General features: G+C 38.7%; 1 protein-coding gene across 1 annotated transcript in view; it reads right to left on the reverse strand.

Annotated features, from left to right (window-relative positions):
- Window positions 1-232: 232 nt before the first annotated feature.
- Window positions 233-15,515, reverse strand: part of LOC149286014 (guanine nucleotide-binding protein G(q) subunit alpha-like) — a 143,016-nt gene continuing 127,733 nt past the window's right edge. The window contains exons 6-7 of the mRNA XM_089494560.1: window positions 7,080-7,233; window positions 233-5,683 (exon numbers count right to left, since the gene is read on the reverse strand). Of these exons, the coding sequence (XP_089350686.1) occupies window positions 5,493-5,683; window positions 7,080-7,233 (345 nt within the window). The 3' untranslated portion in view covers window positions 233-5,492. The remainder of the gene's footprint in view (window positions 5,684-7,079; window positions 7,234-15,515) is intronic.

Raw genomic sequence — 15,515 nt, forward strand, 5'->3', positions numbered from 1 at the left:
CACATTAAACATGGGACCACATTGTGAAGTGGCCACTGGGTGACGCATACATAACAATAGTTAAAAAGGAACAATTCCTTAAGAGACAAAAGAAGAAAAACATTGGTTTTTAAATAGATGATCTGGTATTTTCTTGCATCCATGACTTATTTGCACAATGTGATTTCTAGGTCATTAAATGGAAGAGGCAAAACTGAAATAATCCTCAGGTTTACAGTACTGGAAACAGCACTCTGGATTTGGGTCTATTTATTTTGGTGAAAATCACATGAAGCAATCTCTGAATTAACATAAGGCTATACAAAGAAAAGATATACATTTAGTGCATATTAAGATGTATAAATAAATGCGTGTTGGAAGGACTGTTATTTACAAAAGCCGGTATCTGGATCTGCATAATAGAGCAGACAGCCATATGTGACACAATCCATATTATGATAGTGGTAACACGATGGAATCCCAAAATTACAAGTGGATTCTATCATTACATTTTGGCTAAGGCAGGGCTTTGGTGGGTCATGTTGTCACTCCAAGCACACAGCATTAGTTACATGAAAAGTATTGTGGTTGTTGGCATGGAAAGATACTTCTTTTTTTTCAAGAAGAGCAGCACAGCATTATAAATTAATTGGGTAGATTTTATTACTTTTTCATGTTTGATATAACATTTTTTATTTCTATCATTTCAGTCGTTTGTGAAGAATGTAAAACAAATGGGAAAGGTCAGCGGGTAAAATTCATTTGCATTTTACAACCAAAGTCTGAAAGACCCTAGCAACCTCTTATTGTGCAGCCCTTCTCCCCATGGGTTTTTAAAACTTTTTTTATTTTTTGCAAATCTATGCAGTTATTTCTGAATTATTATTCTCAATTTTTTAAAATTTGCTCATTGGTTAAACTTTGAAATGGGAAAATATGATAAAATAACTAAAAAAAAATCTGTTCATATAACCTTGACAAAATGCTAAAAAAGAAAATTAACTCTGCTTATGTGGTTATCCTTCTGGAGCGCATCAGTCACCTTCAGATTCCTTTTTAAAAACTTCATATATGCCTTAGCAAAAAGTCATCCAGATCTTCCAACTGAATTCCCATTAAATAAATTGAATTAACAGTTTTCCCAATAATAATAACATGGACTAAGCACAATTTTCTAGAGAAATACACTCCTAAAGAACACTAAGAAGACACAATTCCAAGAAACCTCATCTTGTTGTTTGTCTATTTAGGGCAATTAACTGTTGGCAAATATACATTATGTTTTTGTTGTTTTCTCTGTTAAGAGGCACTCATGTCTCAACTCACTTCTGTAAGGCATAGGAGAAAATAACAATTTATCAAACAAACAAACAAACAAACAAAAACAAATGAATCACAATGTGGGGAGAACAGTATCATTTTTTTTAAAAAAAGGCTTGATACATGGTAATACTGTGTTGGAGATTCAAGGGATGCATGTCAAAACGCCCCCTATTCAAACACAAAACTTGGTTCAATGATGTACATTTCTTTCACGTATCTATCTTATCTAGAATACTCCAATGGTACAGTCTTTCTGCACTACAAGATGCAAAGTAAGCTTTTGAGTGCTTTTTAATAAGCTTTAAAACCTTCCAACCTTCCTTCCAAAAGCCACAGAATATAAACGCCACCCACTCTAAATAATTTTTAACGTCTGTTCTCTCTTTTTTGTAATCCTCCAGTACTATTTGAAGATTTAGCCCTAAATCCAAGTGCTAGTCCCAACTAGAGTAGACACACTGAATCAGCTGATTTTATGTAAATGTTGATTTATTAACTAATAATTTATTTAATTGGTCTATTCTAGCTAGGACTAGCATTTGGATTTTGGCACCAATTCTCACAACAATACTACATCACACAGAATTGTTGTGAGGAGAATGATAATAAAACTGAAAATAAAATACTACATGCCTGATAAAATGCTAGCATAGGCCTTACCTGAGCTTAGTCGACCCAAATGACAGTACTTGCTTATATCAAAATCAGGACAAATTTCATAATGTTTTAAGTAAAGACTTAGGTTTCCCTTTTAGCTCGCATTGTCCATTTTTAGTGTCACTGTTGACGTTATATGGCATACAATTTATGTTAGCTGTGAAACACAAAATACCTTAACTCTCTTGTATCAGAGGCAGCTAGGAAAAACTTACCAAATATTAATCAGTTGGACCTAATAAGTTAAATATTGGAGTATGTCACAGTTAAAGGAACAACAATGTCTACGCAATAATTTTCATTGAAAAATGGATGAAGACTGTTGCAAAAACCATCTCAACGAGGTCTCTCCAACAAAGTACAACTTCCGTATCTCAACTTTCCATCATGTATACTCTAATTTATAAGCTATGTGACAATATATTTGTTGTACATTTATTTTTTTCCCCTACATTTAAATAAAATTCATGTGGTAAAATGTGGCATTTGAGATATGGCAAAAGGGTTGATCCCTTTCCAATCCAAAGTGTTTTTTCCTCTGTGTGTGTGTGTGAGTGAGAGAGAGAGAGCTCTCAAGTCAACTTATGGTGAATGTCATATGGTTTGCTTTGCCTCAGCAATATAACACCCAGCACCTGGTATTTGTTGGCAGTCTTACATCCAAGTACTATCCAGGGCTTAGTTTCCAAGATAAGATGGGATCTGATGTCTGTAGGATATTTATGGCTAGACACATTTCTCATCACCACTTAGATAGGTATGGCTTGGGGGAAAAAAAGATGTTTGCTAGTCACATGGTTTCTAACAATCCAGAAAGGTACTGAAATCATTCCCAAGATCGAGTACCACATAGAACACAAGTATTAAGGCAACAGCAGAGCATCTCCTGGTGGTAAAAACACTGTAATAGCTTGTGAGAAAACCAGAGAGGGTACCCTATCCTTTCTTTTCATTGACCAAATGCAGTCCAGAAGTTTACAATAAAACTGTGTTCTACTTTTGAGCTTGAATTAGAAACTCAATTCAAGGTCAGAGTATATACTGTCAGTCTACTTCTAATCAGGGTTTGTGCGTATGTATGTATACGCATGTATATTTTCAGCCCACTGTGAATTCAAATGATTTTACACAGCATGATGCCAGTACCACTCTGCATTATAATAACTATTTTTGTAATTTTTTTAAAAAAACCTAGTCAGAAAAAAATGACAAAAACTTTACATTCTCTTTAAAAAGTAAATAAAATAACATTATTTAAATTGTGAATTATCTATAAGACATACATTACAATTACATAGATACATATTGATACAGCACATTCAATCTGCCAAAAATTAATGATTACAAAGCCAATATGGATGCTGACATAATATATATATATATATATATATATATATATATATATTTGTATGTACAATGACTATAGCATTCATAATTGCACTATACCTACAACCATTTATAATTACAAGATGTCTTGTGATGAGCAAAATAATAAAAAGCAGTTCAAGCTTTTCATTAATGTTAATGGAAAAGGTTAAAGATGAGAGACATCTTAGTAGTTACTAAAGATTATCCACCAAGCACTGCTGCTGTACCATCCATGTTTGTGATAATGGGAATCCTATGTCAGGGCCACTGAAATCGATGCTTAGTAGACTGTACCCATTATTCAACTTTCTTACTGTCCCGTCTTCTATAAATATTGTCATAAAGCAACAGTTTCAACTGAAGTGCTGGAATCTGGGATTTCATAAAGATTAACCCAGTTGTGTATCTGATCCCTCTGACCCTCATACATAGTTCTGCAACTTGATGTCAATCTTATTTACAAGACTGTTTACACAAAACCTGAAAAAATTATCTCAACCCAAGATGCAAAAGAGATGCTCACTGAGGCATGTGCAGTCTTTTTTCTTTTAAAGTTTATTGTTAAAATGTTATATACTTAACAGTGCAATCCTATGCATGTCTACTCAGAAGGAATTCTGACTGAGATCAATAAAATGTACTCCTAGGTAAATGTGCATAGGGCTGCAGCTTTAGCCTTCCATTATGGTTTGTTCAGCCATTTCATAAATAATAAAAACTCTCAAGAAATGGTCTCATTTAGAAATGTCCAAATCCATTAATTAAGGAACCGTATTGAGCGTATGCTATTTCATTTTTTTTCAGTTCAAGGTGCCTTACAAAAGGGAAACCATCCCACTGTGCAATCTTATGCCATCTTTGATAAGAATAAAACTCAGTTTGAATTAATACACTGTATGCATGTGTATATATAGCACCAAATAATGTTTTCACTCACATTACTATTTCTTTTGTCTGGAGAGAGGTGGCCCTGAAAATGGAACGCTTCCTAATTCAAAGAGGGAACAGAGGGAACTGAAATCTCCTTCTTAAACATTTGGCAGTTGTTTGGAACAGACTCTCAATCAGTTAACTTGGCATTTTAAATCAGTTATCTTACATTTCAAAGTTAATGCTTTTATAAAAGAAAAGCCACATTTGGCAACATGAAACTTTGTAGACAATAAAATAGGTCTGAAACTGCAGTGAGAAATCTAGCCAGTCTGGTTAATTAAAATAATAATAACAATAATAACAATTCCAGGTTATTGTAGTGTCCATGACATTTGTTTGGCATCTGTGATTAGGAAAACAAAAACAAAAAGAAAGGGAAAAAAAGAAAAGAAAGAAAAGTAATATGAGTCTGAAAAAGAAGAAAATGTAATGGCACGTGGCAACTAAAAAAAAGAACAAACCAAAAAGCTATCCTACTTCATGAATTGCTTTTGTGTCTTAGTAGTTTGTTGTTGTGTTCTTGCAGTTTGCTGAGCTTCCATGATACAATTAAAGGTAAAATCCATTTAACACTGCTACAGTTAATATTCCCACTGAACAACACTCCCAGCCTTCAGTGCAAAGACAGTACCAAAAAGCAGATGCATTTTGACATCTCTGCCAAAAACTAAAAATAAAAAAATAAAAATAAGAGTATCAATAGGCTTAATCCTTAAAAAAGTAGTTAATGAAAAAAATCAGACAAATTGATGGCTTAAATTCTAAGTGACACATTTTTTTCATGACCAGAATACTATAGAGGAAACCAAGGAACAAGACGTGGGAGAAAGGCCATTTGTACCTTTAAAAAAAAAAAACCAAAAGGGGACAGAGACAACAAAAGGAACAATTAGGCTTCAGTAACCTAAAACCCCCAAACAAAACCAGAACAAAACCCCAAGCCTATTGTTTGTGAGTGCACAACTGAGGATTTAAAACACATTGAGTCACAAGGTTTTGACTAAAAAAATGAGGAAATGTGCTGTGAATGTAGTTCAGCATCTTTCATTTTTCCTCTTGTAAAGTTTAAATAAAATCATAATATTTACTATAAACTCTGTGAACTTTAACAGAGTCCAGGCCAGCAATAAATTAGTATTATGTGGATCATTTTCACAGATAATACAGTCCCTCTTGAATATCTTCAATTACCCAAACTGGGGTGGGGTTGGGTGGAGACCTAAGAGGCACAGTTAGACCAAGTTGTATTCCTTCAGGTTTAACTGTAGGATAGTGTCCTTGACTGCAGCAAAGACGAAACGGATATTCTCCGTATCTGTGGCACATGTGAAGTGGGAGTAGATAATTTTTTCACTCTCTGGATTCAGGTCAACAAACATCTTCAAGATGAACTCTCTTGCTGCCTGTGCATCCCGCTGAGGTCCTGTTATAGGAGGGAGAAAAAAAGTTTAACTTAGCAAGCAGTTGGTTGGGCTTGTCACCTCCTCTAATGCTGCCTTACAAGCATCATTTTCAGTCTCTTATGCCCTACACAGGCAAGCAGGATAGCAGGATGGGCAGTGTGGAGATGGGCAGGTGTTTACATGCCCTCTTGCCAGCATGGTATGGAACTGCTACCGCTGCATGTCCCATACCTGCTTCTGCCATGGCATCTGCTCAGAAGACCCCCCCCCCCCCCAAATTGTGGCTCATAAGGGTGTAAATGGGACACCAAGCTACACTCATTTGGCCAGGAACTCCCATTTGATGGCACAGTCTGCAACAGGGGTCTTTACAGCAGTAGTGATGGGGGGGCTGTTCTGTCCGCTGGCTGTTGCTGCAGCAAACGGCTGGTCTTTTTAGACCGGGTTAACACCCCTTTAGGCACAAAAGTGAAATCTGAAAAAGTGGAGGGCTAACTGTAGTTGTATCTCAGTTTCAATCTATCAGATCTAGGCATTGGGTTTTTGAACCATCAATGATTTGGATTCTATCCAAGAATATAGGAATCAGTATTGTCGGATAATGTGACATGTTCCAAGTTGTGTCACCATTTGAGACTGCTTTTGTGATCCAATCTATGATTATTTGAATTGTTATAGTTGTTACTTCTACTACTACTTCTAATAGTAGTAATATAATATAGTACAGTTCCACTTTACACTTTTGTAAAAAAACAAACCAATCTCCAAACACTTCTACTCCATTGCAGATAACACTGCTATCTGCAAGCTCTAATCAATCCTCATTAGCACCAAAAAGAAAAGCTTCCAGCCCTGACCCACAATGTCCCTGACACACTGGAATGGTTATTGTGACAGTCCTCCATTCTAAACCTTATCCTGTACAACTGCAGGACAAAACTCAGTCCAAAATGTAGGACACTAAAGGTCCTCCATTTTTCTTAAATGTCCTACATTTTGGGCCGAGTTTTGTCCTGCAGGTGTCCTACAGTTTGGTCTAGATTTTGTCCTACATTTGTCCTAGGTTTTAGTGGACAATTATGGCAATCCTAATCCAGATGAATGAAAGAAGTAAAACAGCAGTCTTCAGGACTTGTTTCTTTGGTTACCAAACGACCATCTGATGTCAAGGACAGATGCTTAACAATACAGTAAGCACCATTTAATTGGAAGCCTTATTGTATAAGGCAAAAGCAAATACTAGGGTGGCAGAGCAGAAGTGTGTGTTCTCTCTCTCTCTCTCTCTCTCTCTCTCTCTCTCTCTCTGTGTGTGTGTGTGTGTGAGAGAGAGAGAGAGAGAGAGAGAGAAATTTCTGTCAGCCCTGAAGTGTAATCTTCTCGCTATAGTATGAGAACTTATTAAAGGATGTTTCTTACCATCATATTCTGGGAAATAGTCAACTAGATGAGAATACATTATTTTTTCCTCTAGAAGATCTTTCTTATTTAAGAACAGAATGACTGAAGAATTCTGGAACCAAGGATATGTAATAATTGTCCTAAATAGTGCTTTGCTTTCCTCCATCCGATTCTGGAAGAGTAAAAAGTATATAATTATTATAAATTCACGCAGATAATGACGTAACTATAGTAAATGTTTCTGAAACATAATCTATAAATGAAATGTGTTACCTTAGGTCACATTTACATGTATACATAGTTCTATTTAAACTCTTAAGTCTCAGTTCTGACAATCAGCTAGAAAGGAGATGGGAACTGGCACACCCGTATCAAAGCTCTGAAATGGACATGTTATACAACGACAAAAGTTGTACTTTTTTGTAACTGACCCTTCATATACCCTCACTTTTCTTATTTTTCTGGCAAAGACCCTCTCTACCTTGCCTTGGTCCTCTATGTACAATCTGAGCTTCTCTTTTGGTACTTCATCATTCCCAGGGAGGCCTAATGCAATGTGTTTTTATGTGTTATTACAGAAAGAGTCAATGAAATTACAGTTTGTTTTTCATTCTGTGTTTGAAACTGCACATAAGGAATGACTAATGAGCAAAAATATTTATGCGCCACCATGCTGAGATTTCCGGCAGAAGGCACGCTACAAAACATTGGTGGTGGCTTGGGGAACTAAGATGACTAGTGACTATAAATTGGTCTGGTACTATGGGGATGCACTTGAAAAGAAACAAGACGGATGACTGTTCAGCACATAACCTCTTTGCTTTAAATTTTATAATCAAATAGACCAATTATCTAACATCAGATGCTCTCCTCTGTGAAAGCCTGTCAGAGAACAGGAGACAGTTTATAAATGAAATGAAGCATACGTAAATCAGCTATCAATTCATAATCAAAACAACAATAAAATCCAAAAAATGCACAACCTACATGCTACAAGCTTTTGAAGCTTCACAGGCTTCTTCATCAGGCAAAGATGTCAAAAATCATGGGCGGGGGGGGGGGAACGATGTTAGTTACTAGCTTGCATTTTGCCAAGATATGGCTGTTCTCAGGTGGTATTGGAGGGACTTTTATGCAGACAGACTCCTCCTCCTTCTGGCTATGTGGTTTCTCCAGGAAATGAAAAACAATTAAGTTTTTAGCAGGACAAAAAAACAGATGCTCCTCTTGAGATCCAAGTTGTCTGGGTCCTATGTGAAGCTATAAGCACCTTTGTTAGTTCAGAGAACACTGAATCTCTAAAGAAGTCTTCCATGTTTTTGTATTAGGAAACATTTTTTAGCTGCTGCTTTGGTAAAACATGCCAAATGTAGTCCGATTTTTAAAGGAAAAAAAATGTTCTACCTTTGTTGGAGGTAGAAACCACAAATGGTCAAGTTCCAGTCCATGGCCTTCTCTTTAGGTTCCCACCCTATGATTTTTTAAAACATCTTTCCTTAATGAAGCTTTAGGAATTCCCAGCGCTGCAGGACAATCACTCCAAACAGCCCCAAAGCTGCAATAGCACTTCTGGAGCATTTCCAGAGCTCCGGAGAAGCGCAACAACGGTTGGTGCAGTCATGCGGGCTCTTAGGTGTGCTCCATCTATATCTCAAACACTAACCAATTTTTAAAGACATAAGCTTTTGTAGACTAGAGGCCACATCAGAGACACGAACTGGATCTAGATACTACTGATTTTACAATAGAGACCTGTCTGGTTAAAAAGACATATTTATTACTCATGAAACACAGTTTTATTGGAACAAGGCATCCTAGCACCAATGTGTCTTCACAGAAGAAACCACCAATTCAGTAAATTTTAACTTTTCAAAAGCAACCATTTACAAATTTAAACTGGAGGAAGAGATGGCAATGGATGTATAGTGGGACAACAGTGGACAACCGTGTGTAAATTAATCTTTATTTGGATAAACGCCTTTGATTTTTAAAATTAAGAATTGCTCTTAGTCTGTTTTAAGAATGCTTTAAAATCCCTTTGGAGCCATCAAGTACAAAAAATAAATAAATGCTAACAAATACTTTGAATAAATGAAAAACAATAATTTCTGTCATAAAGATTTAATTACTCTTCCAAACCAATAACATTGAAAATAGCCTATTATTAGCTTGATCTAGCATTATTGTTAATATCATTCTCTTTCTTTGTTTTTTTAAAATTGAAAAATCTCTATCCTGTTCAGTGTTTAAACTACCCTGGGCAGACAACATCACTTAACTATAAAATAGAGTAAAATGATTGTATTTCATGAAGTATTCTCACTATATACTACAACCACATAGGCAGAATATCGAACCTCTGAAGATGCCAGCCACAGATGCTGGCGAAACGTCAAGAAGAAAATCTTCTAGAACATGGCCACATAGCCCAAAAACCCCACAAAAAACATAAATTCTGTTTAAATTTCCCTCTAAAATAATATTACTAGACATGCTTTTCTTTTTTTGTGTGTGCATGAATGATGCCAAGTAATAGGAGTCATCTTTGACAATGCTGGTTCCCTTGGCTTAGTAACAGAGATGAGCACCATTCCCTACAATCAGACATGTCAAAGTTTACCTTTAACATGAGAAAACAACCAAAGAGTCAACATTCCTGTTTAAAATATATCTTCCATTAGTTCCAAGTACTCCTGTTACCCAACCCTCTTTTCCTCTTTATCCTCTCTCTAGCTGTAAGTTATCTAACAGCATTGACATTGGGAGGATGGTAAAGAAGGGATGAAGGAAAAGGTTTGGGTACCAGATTACAGCAGCGTGTCTGCTAATCCTACTAATCCTACTGTAGCTATATGTGCTTGCCTAAATCAGGCAAGATAAACAGTAGCTGTCTACAGAATCCCTTACTGAGTATGCATGAAATGCAAAACAGAGAAAGAGGAAATGCAGATAGCACTGACTCACTAGCTACTCATAGCATGTTAAAAAGCACAGATCTATAAGTTTGGTCACCAAAATCCAAATCTTAGTGGAGGCTGGAGGATGCATTCTGGAAGAAGCTTTAAAGTGTCTTCAGGAGGTTCACAATGTTTTTGTTTACTTATGCAAGGCTCATCTGACCTTGTTATTTCATTCCATATGTGTATATTGTTAGTATTCAATAAAACACCTGTGGAAACATATAGAACTGCTCTCCTTTTTTCCATGCTATTTCTGCTTCTGCCACCAAATTTTCAGTTAAAAAAATAATGTCCAAGAACACATCCATTAACCTGTATTATGATGTTTTATATGCATACACAATGATACATGGAGGAGGGCAGGCGTCAACTTCTTTATGCCACATAACATTTGACTGTATAGGTACTGATGTCAATCCTATCAGTTTCTTTCTCAGACAAGGAATGTTAATAACTTAAGACCAGCCAGCCCTGCTGGGTTAGACCAAAAGACCATCAAGTGCCCTACTTCCCACAGTGGCCAACATAGTAGTTCTGGGAACCCCAAAAGCAGGATAAGAAGGTGATATTTCTCTTTTTCCGCCTCCTCCCCCCACACTCTTGCAGAACTGGTATTTTGTATCATATGGTCCCTGAATCTCATAACTAAAATTATTAGCAGTTTTAAGACTTATCCTTGCCTATAGTTAGCAGACATGAACAGTGGTGCAGTGATAAACTCTGAGTAACAACCCTGAGGAGGACAATCCATCTAGCAACACTACAGAGAGTTCAAACAGGTAGGCGGCTGTGTTGCTCTGAAATAATTTCTGGCAGTTTTCATTTCTACTAGATAAAGACATTCTTGTGCTGGCAGGCCTTTGCAAATTGATAAGGGCTGGGAATGCTGTGCTATTTAAATTTTAAGGTTTGTTAAAACCTTAAAAACTTCTGTTGCTATTGTGTGCCTTCAGGTAGTTCCTGATGGTGACCCTAAGACAAACCTATCATGGGGTTTTCTTGGTAAGATTTATACAAATATGATTTGCAATTGCCTTCCTCTGAGGATGAGAGCATGTGACAACAAACTACAGCTCTAAAAGAAATCTTCACTTAAAATCATTGTTGTTTGTCTCATTTAAGTGTTTTATTTCCCATTTATACAAAGACAGCATGATGTTATGCAAAGTCATGCAAATGCTTTTTACGGCTGATTAGCTGAAATCACTGAGCGATACCCCAATCCTTGTGCTGTCAAAAGGGATCAAATAGGCCTCCTGTTTTCCCACCCCCTTCTCTTTCTTACCTCAGGAGTATTATGAGCAGTGTATCTTAGGGGGTCATCTCTCATTTTCCTGCTCTTCTTTAATACCAAGAATCTTTGCAGCAGTTTGTTTCCCATCTCATTTTCCCACCCTTTCCCCTTGTTCATGAATTTTAGTAGCAGTGCCTCAGAGAGTTCCTTCTTGTTGTCTACCTCTTTAAAAATTATTCCTGATGAGCAATGAGAAGCCTTTCCCTCCTTTTGCCTCTGGATCCTCCCCCCCCCCCCACTTGGAATTTCAACTTGAAACTGGATATGACAATAAAACATTCTGGCAAATTACAAAGTGTTCACTAGTGAGTTATAGCAAGCCCTCCTTTTTGCTTCTAGAAAGCCCTGCCCCCTAAAAAAACCAATTTGTACTTGACCTCTGGAATATGGACAACAACATAAACACTCTGTCAAATCTGGAGGCATTTATCACCATTCCCCAAAAAGTAAGGAAACCTTTCTTTGCTTCTATGCAGCCCCCATATTTGTAATTATGACTTTAAACAGGGAACTGCAGCTTGGGTAACATCTAAAAGTAGTCACATTTTGAGGCATTGACTATTAATCTCTAGAAAGTTAAGGTTGGCCCTGCTTTTATTTCTTTTAGGAATTTCTATGATCTGAATACCGTCAAAGTTTGAGGTATACAGCATAATGTTCCGATGAATTCTGGCTGCCACAGATTCCCAGCTATTCTCTTATAATAAATGTACAGTGGACCTTTGTTATATGCTGGGGTTTGGTTCCAAGATCCCCCGTGGTTAACAAAATCCATGTATGCTTAGGGTTGCCATATCCCGCCGGGGGGCGGGACAATCCCGGTTTGGGCGGTGCCAACCCGGTCCCGGTCCGGTTTGGCACCCAAACCAGGACGGCCCCGCCCACCGCGGCCACCTCAGCCCCCGCGGCGGCTCCAAGGCCTTGCTGAGGCCTGGGAAGGCTCTCTGCGGTTGGAGCTCCAGCTGCGGAGACACTCCCTCCCAGGCCCCAGCGAGGCCTTCGAGGCGGCTCCACGGTCGGAGCTCCGGCCGCGGGATCCTCCAAGGCCTGCGCGAGGCCAGGGAGGAGGAGGAGGCTGTTTCCCACCGCGGCGATCACCGCGATGAGGAGCGGCCCCTGCCTCTTTCCCGGCCTGGGAGCCTGCTGAGGCTTCCTCCCAGACCGGGAGGAGGAGGAGGCCGCTTCCCTCCGCGGCGATCGCCGCGATGAGGAACAGCCTCTGCCTCTTTCCCGGCCTGGGAGCAGGCCTAGGCTCCCTCCCAGGCCGGGAGGAGGAGGAGGAGGACAAGGTTTAAAAATCTAGGACTTTTTTTTTAATTTCCTAGCCAGGAAATTTTTTTTTTAAAAATGTCCTACATTTTCAAACCTTGTCCTACATTTGTCCCGGTTTGGAGGTCCTCCATTATGGCAATCCTATGTATGCTCAAGTCCCATTAAATATAATGACATAGCAAAATGGTGTCCCTTATAAAAAATAGAAACTCAAGGTTTGATATTTGAAATTTATACTTTTTTTTTTAACATTTTCAAACCGTGGATGTTTGAATCTGTGTATAGAAAATCCCTGTAAAAGAAGGGCTGACTGTATATATGCCTAACACTGGTAAATATATGCATTATGAATGGATACAGTGAATGTATTTTAAATTGCTTAATTAATACTTCAGTTTGATACCATACAATGTAGTTATTCTAGAAGTAGTGTGTATGAAATGTGGGTAGCTCCAAAAGTGGACTTATCTTTGACTCATAGAGATTCTGTGGATGAGAGATCTCCAAGTCCCCTTGTCCTCACCCTCTCTGCTCAGGTCTAACCATCTGGCATATGGTCTTCCTCTTTCTACTGCCTTCCACCTTTCCTACCATCATTATCTTTTCTAATGATTCATTTTTCCTCATGATGTGGCCAAAGTACAAAAGTCTCAATTTAGTCATCTTGGCTTCCAGAGAAGAGTTCTGGCTTGATCTGTTTGTCATTTGTTTGTCTTCTTCGCTGTCCACTGTATTTTCAGTACTTTTCCCCAGCTCCACATCTCAAATGAGTTTACTTTGTTTCCATCAGCTTTTTTCACTGTACAGCTCTCACATCTGTACATGATGGTGAATACAATGGCTTGAACTATCCTCACCTCAGTGTGCAGAGATATGTTTTTACACTTTTATGATCTTGTCCAGATCTTTCATAGCTGCCTTTCCCAATCCTAGACTTCTTCTGATCTCTTGACTATAGTCTCTATTATAGTGATCAATATTTGAACCAGGATATGGGAAATTCAGAGTACATGTGTAGTGTAATTCTAGGTAAAGTCTTAGCATTGTCCCTAGTCTAGGAGTCACTAGACAACACTGAAGGCAGCTGAAGAAGAACTATGTCATAGAAAAGGTCTTTTTTACATTTAAATACAATTTATTTTTAACAGCTGAAATAGCAGGGAGAAAACAGCACAACAAATATGACCTCAAAATGCACAGGAAATAAACAACTTCCTGATGAGGCCCAGCCATTTGGAATGAGCATTCCAACCTTTCTGTGACTGATTGTCCTCTTGCCAATTATGTATCTGAATTAAAAAAAAACCTGCCATTCATTTTGAGTTGATCTAGGTTTGAGCTGACTAAAACTCAATTTTACTGAGATTTTGTTCACCAGCCAGATCAACACTGTCGTTTTTATTAGACAGTAACAATCCTCACCCAAGCTCAAGCTATCACTTCTTAACACTTCTGTGTAAGAGTTTCCAGTAAGAAATGGAAAGTACAGTAACAAATGAATAAAACTTATACAAAACCCTTTTAAATAATTGTGTTACACTGTGTTTAATACCTGCATTGCACATTTGCACTTTCATGGTTCTCAGAACCATGTATTTTGGAACTTGTCCACACAAAGTACAAATCATGTTATTTGCCTGCCCTAATAATTATGCAGACAAAAGATGTATTCAACAAACTAAAAATGTATATTCCATGGGGTTTCCACTTTTCATAAAATTACTTCTGAAACACTATGATTTTTCTCTTGATAAGAAATGACAATTCATGGAGAACATAGGGAATGAACCAAGGATCTCTGGTTTTAAAGTGCTACGGGTGAGGGAGAGAAGAGAAGAAAGGGGGGACTCTCACTAGGACTACTACAACATAAAAATCTTTTTCAAGAACTTGGGGAGAAGAGAAACTTAGCCCATCTTAGCTGGCACTACCATACTGCTTTTCTATTTCACCTCAGCAGAAGATTCATACATGTACTCACACAAGCAATATTATATGAATGAACCACCCCACTGAAGTATATTGTACTGGGATGTAACATAAAACATGTTTTGTGTTTTCACACTTGACAGACACAGGGTCTCATAGTACTTGTAGTTCACACTTGCTATCAATTTCCGTGCCCAGCATGCACCCAGGGGATACATGGAGCTGAAGATGAGCTGCCTGTGCCTTCAAGTTGCCTGTTGATGTATTCCATGCCTCCTCGCGGCCGCCTCCCCCTTCTCCTTCTCCTTCCTCATGTGGTCGCTGTCACTGCACAGGGCTGCTGCCGCCACCACTGCTATTGCGATGGTGGCAGAAGCCCAGCGTGGTGGCAGGCCAGAGGAGGCCTGGCCAGTGCTGGAGGAGGAGGGGTGAGGAAGAGGAGGACGAGGCGAAGTCCTACCCCTTCTTCCAGCCAGTGGCCTCCTTGATTGGTTGGGAGGCCGGGAAGGGGAAGGACGGCCATCCACAAAGGCCACACGGACTTGTAGGTGACCGGAAATCCCGCCCCTTCCTGGCCTCCCAACCAATCATGTGGGGTGCTGGGCAGGACTTGCAGCCACAAGGGGGCGTGGCATGGCCCAACAAAGGTTGGGAACTGCTGCTCTATACAAAAGGCTTTGGGGCATACATGGCTAGAAGCAGTGTTTTTTACTCTCAGTGGAAAGGAACAGCATCCTAGTAGTGGTAGCCTAGGGGATCCCACCCACCAGGATTAAAACAGTAGTCATGAATCAATCCCCCATATCTAGCGACAGATCAGATAGGAGACTGAGTCTGTGGGTGTTGCTAGCAAAGGCATACTGGAACAAAACATATCTGTAGTGTAGACTTTACTCCTGGAGAAAGAAACAAAGAAAGAAAGAAAGAGAGAGAGAGAGAGAGAGAGAGAGAGAGAGAGAGAGGAGTATTAAGGATTCCCCAAACTACCTCCCATCTCAG

The sequence above is a fragment of the Sceloporus occidentalis genome, unplaced genomic scaffold, assembly GCF_023333645.1.
Source record: "Sceloporus occidentalis isolate IW3139 unplaced genomic scaffold, rSceOcc1.0.p SCAF_73, whole genome shotgun sequence".
NCBI classification, from domain to species: domain Eukaryota; kingdom Metazoa; phylum Chordata; class Lepidosauria; order Squamata; family Phrynosomatidae; genus Sceloporus; species Sceloporus occidentalis.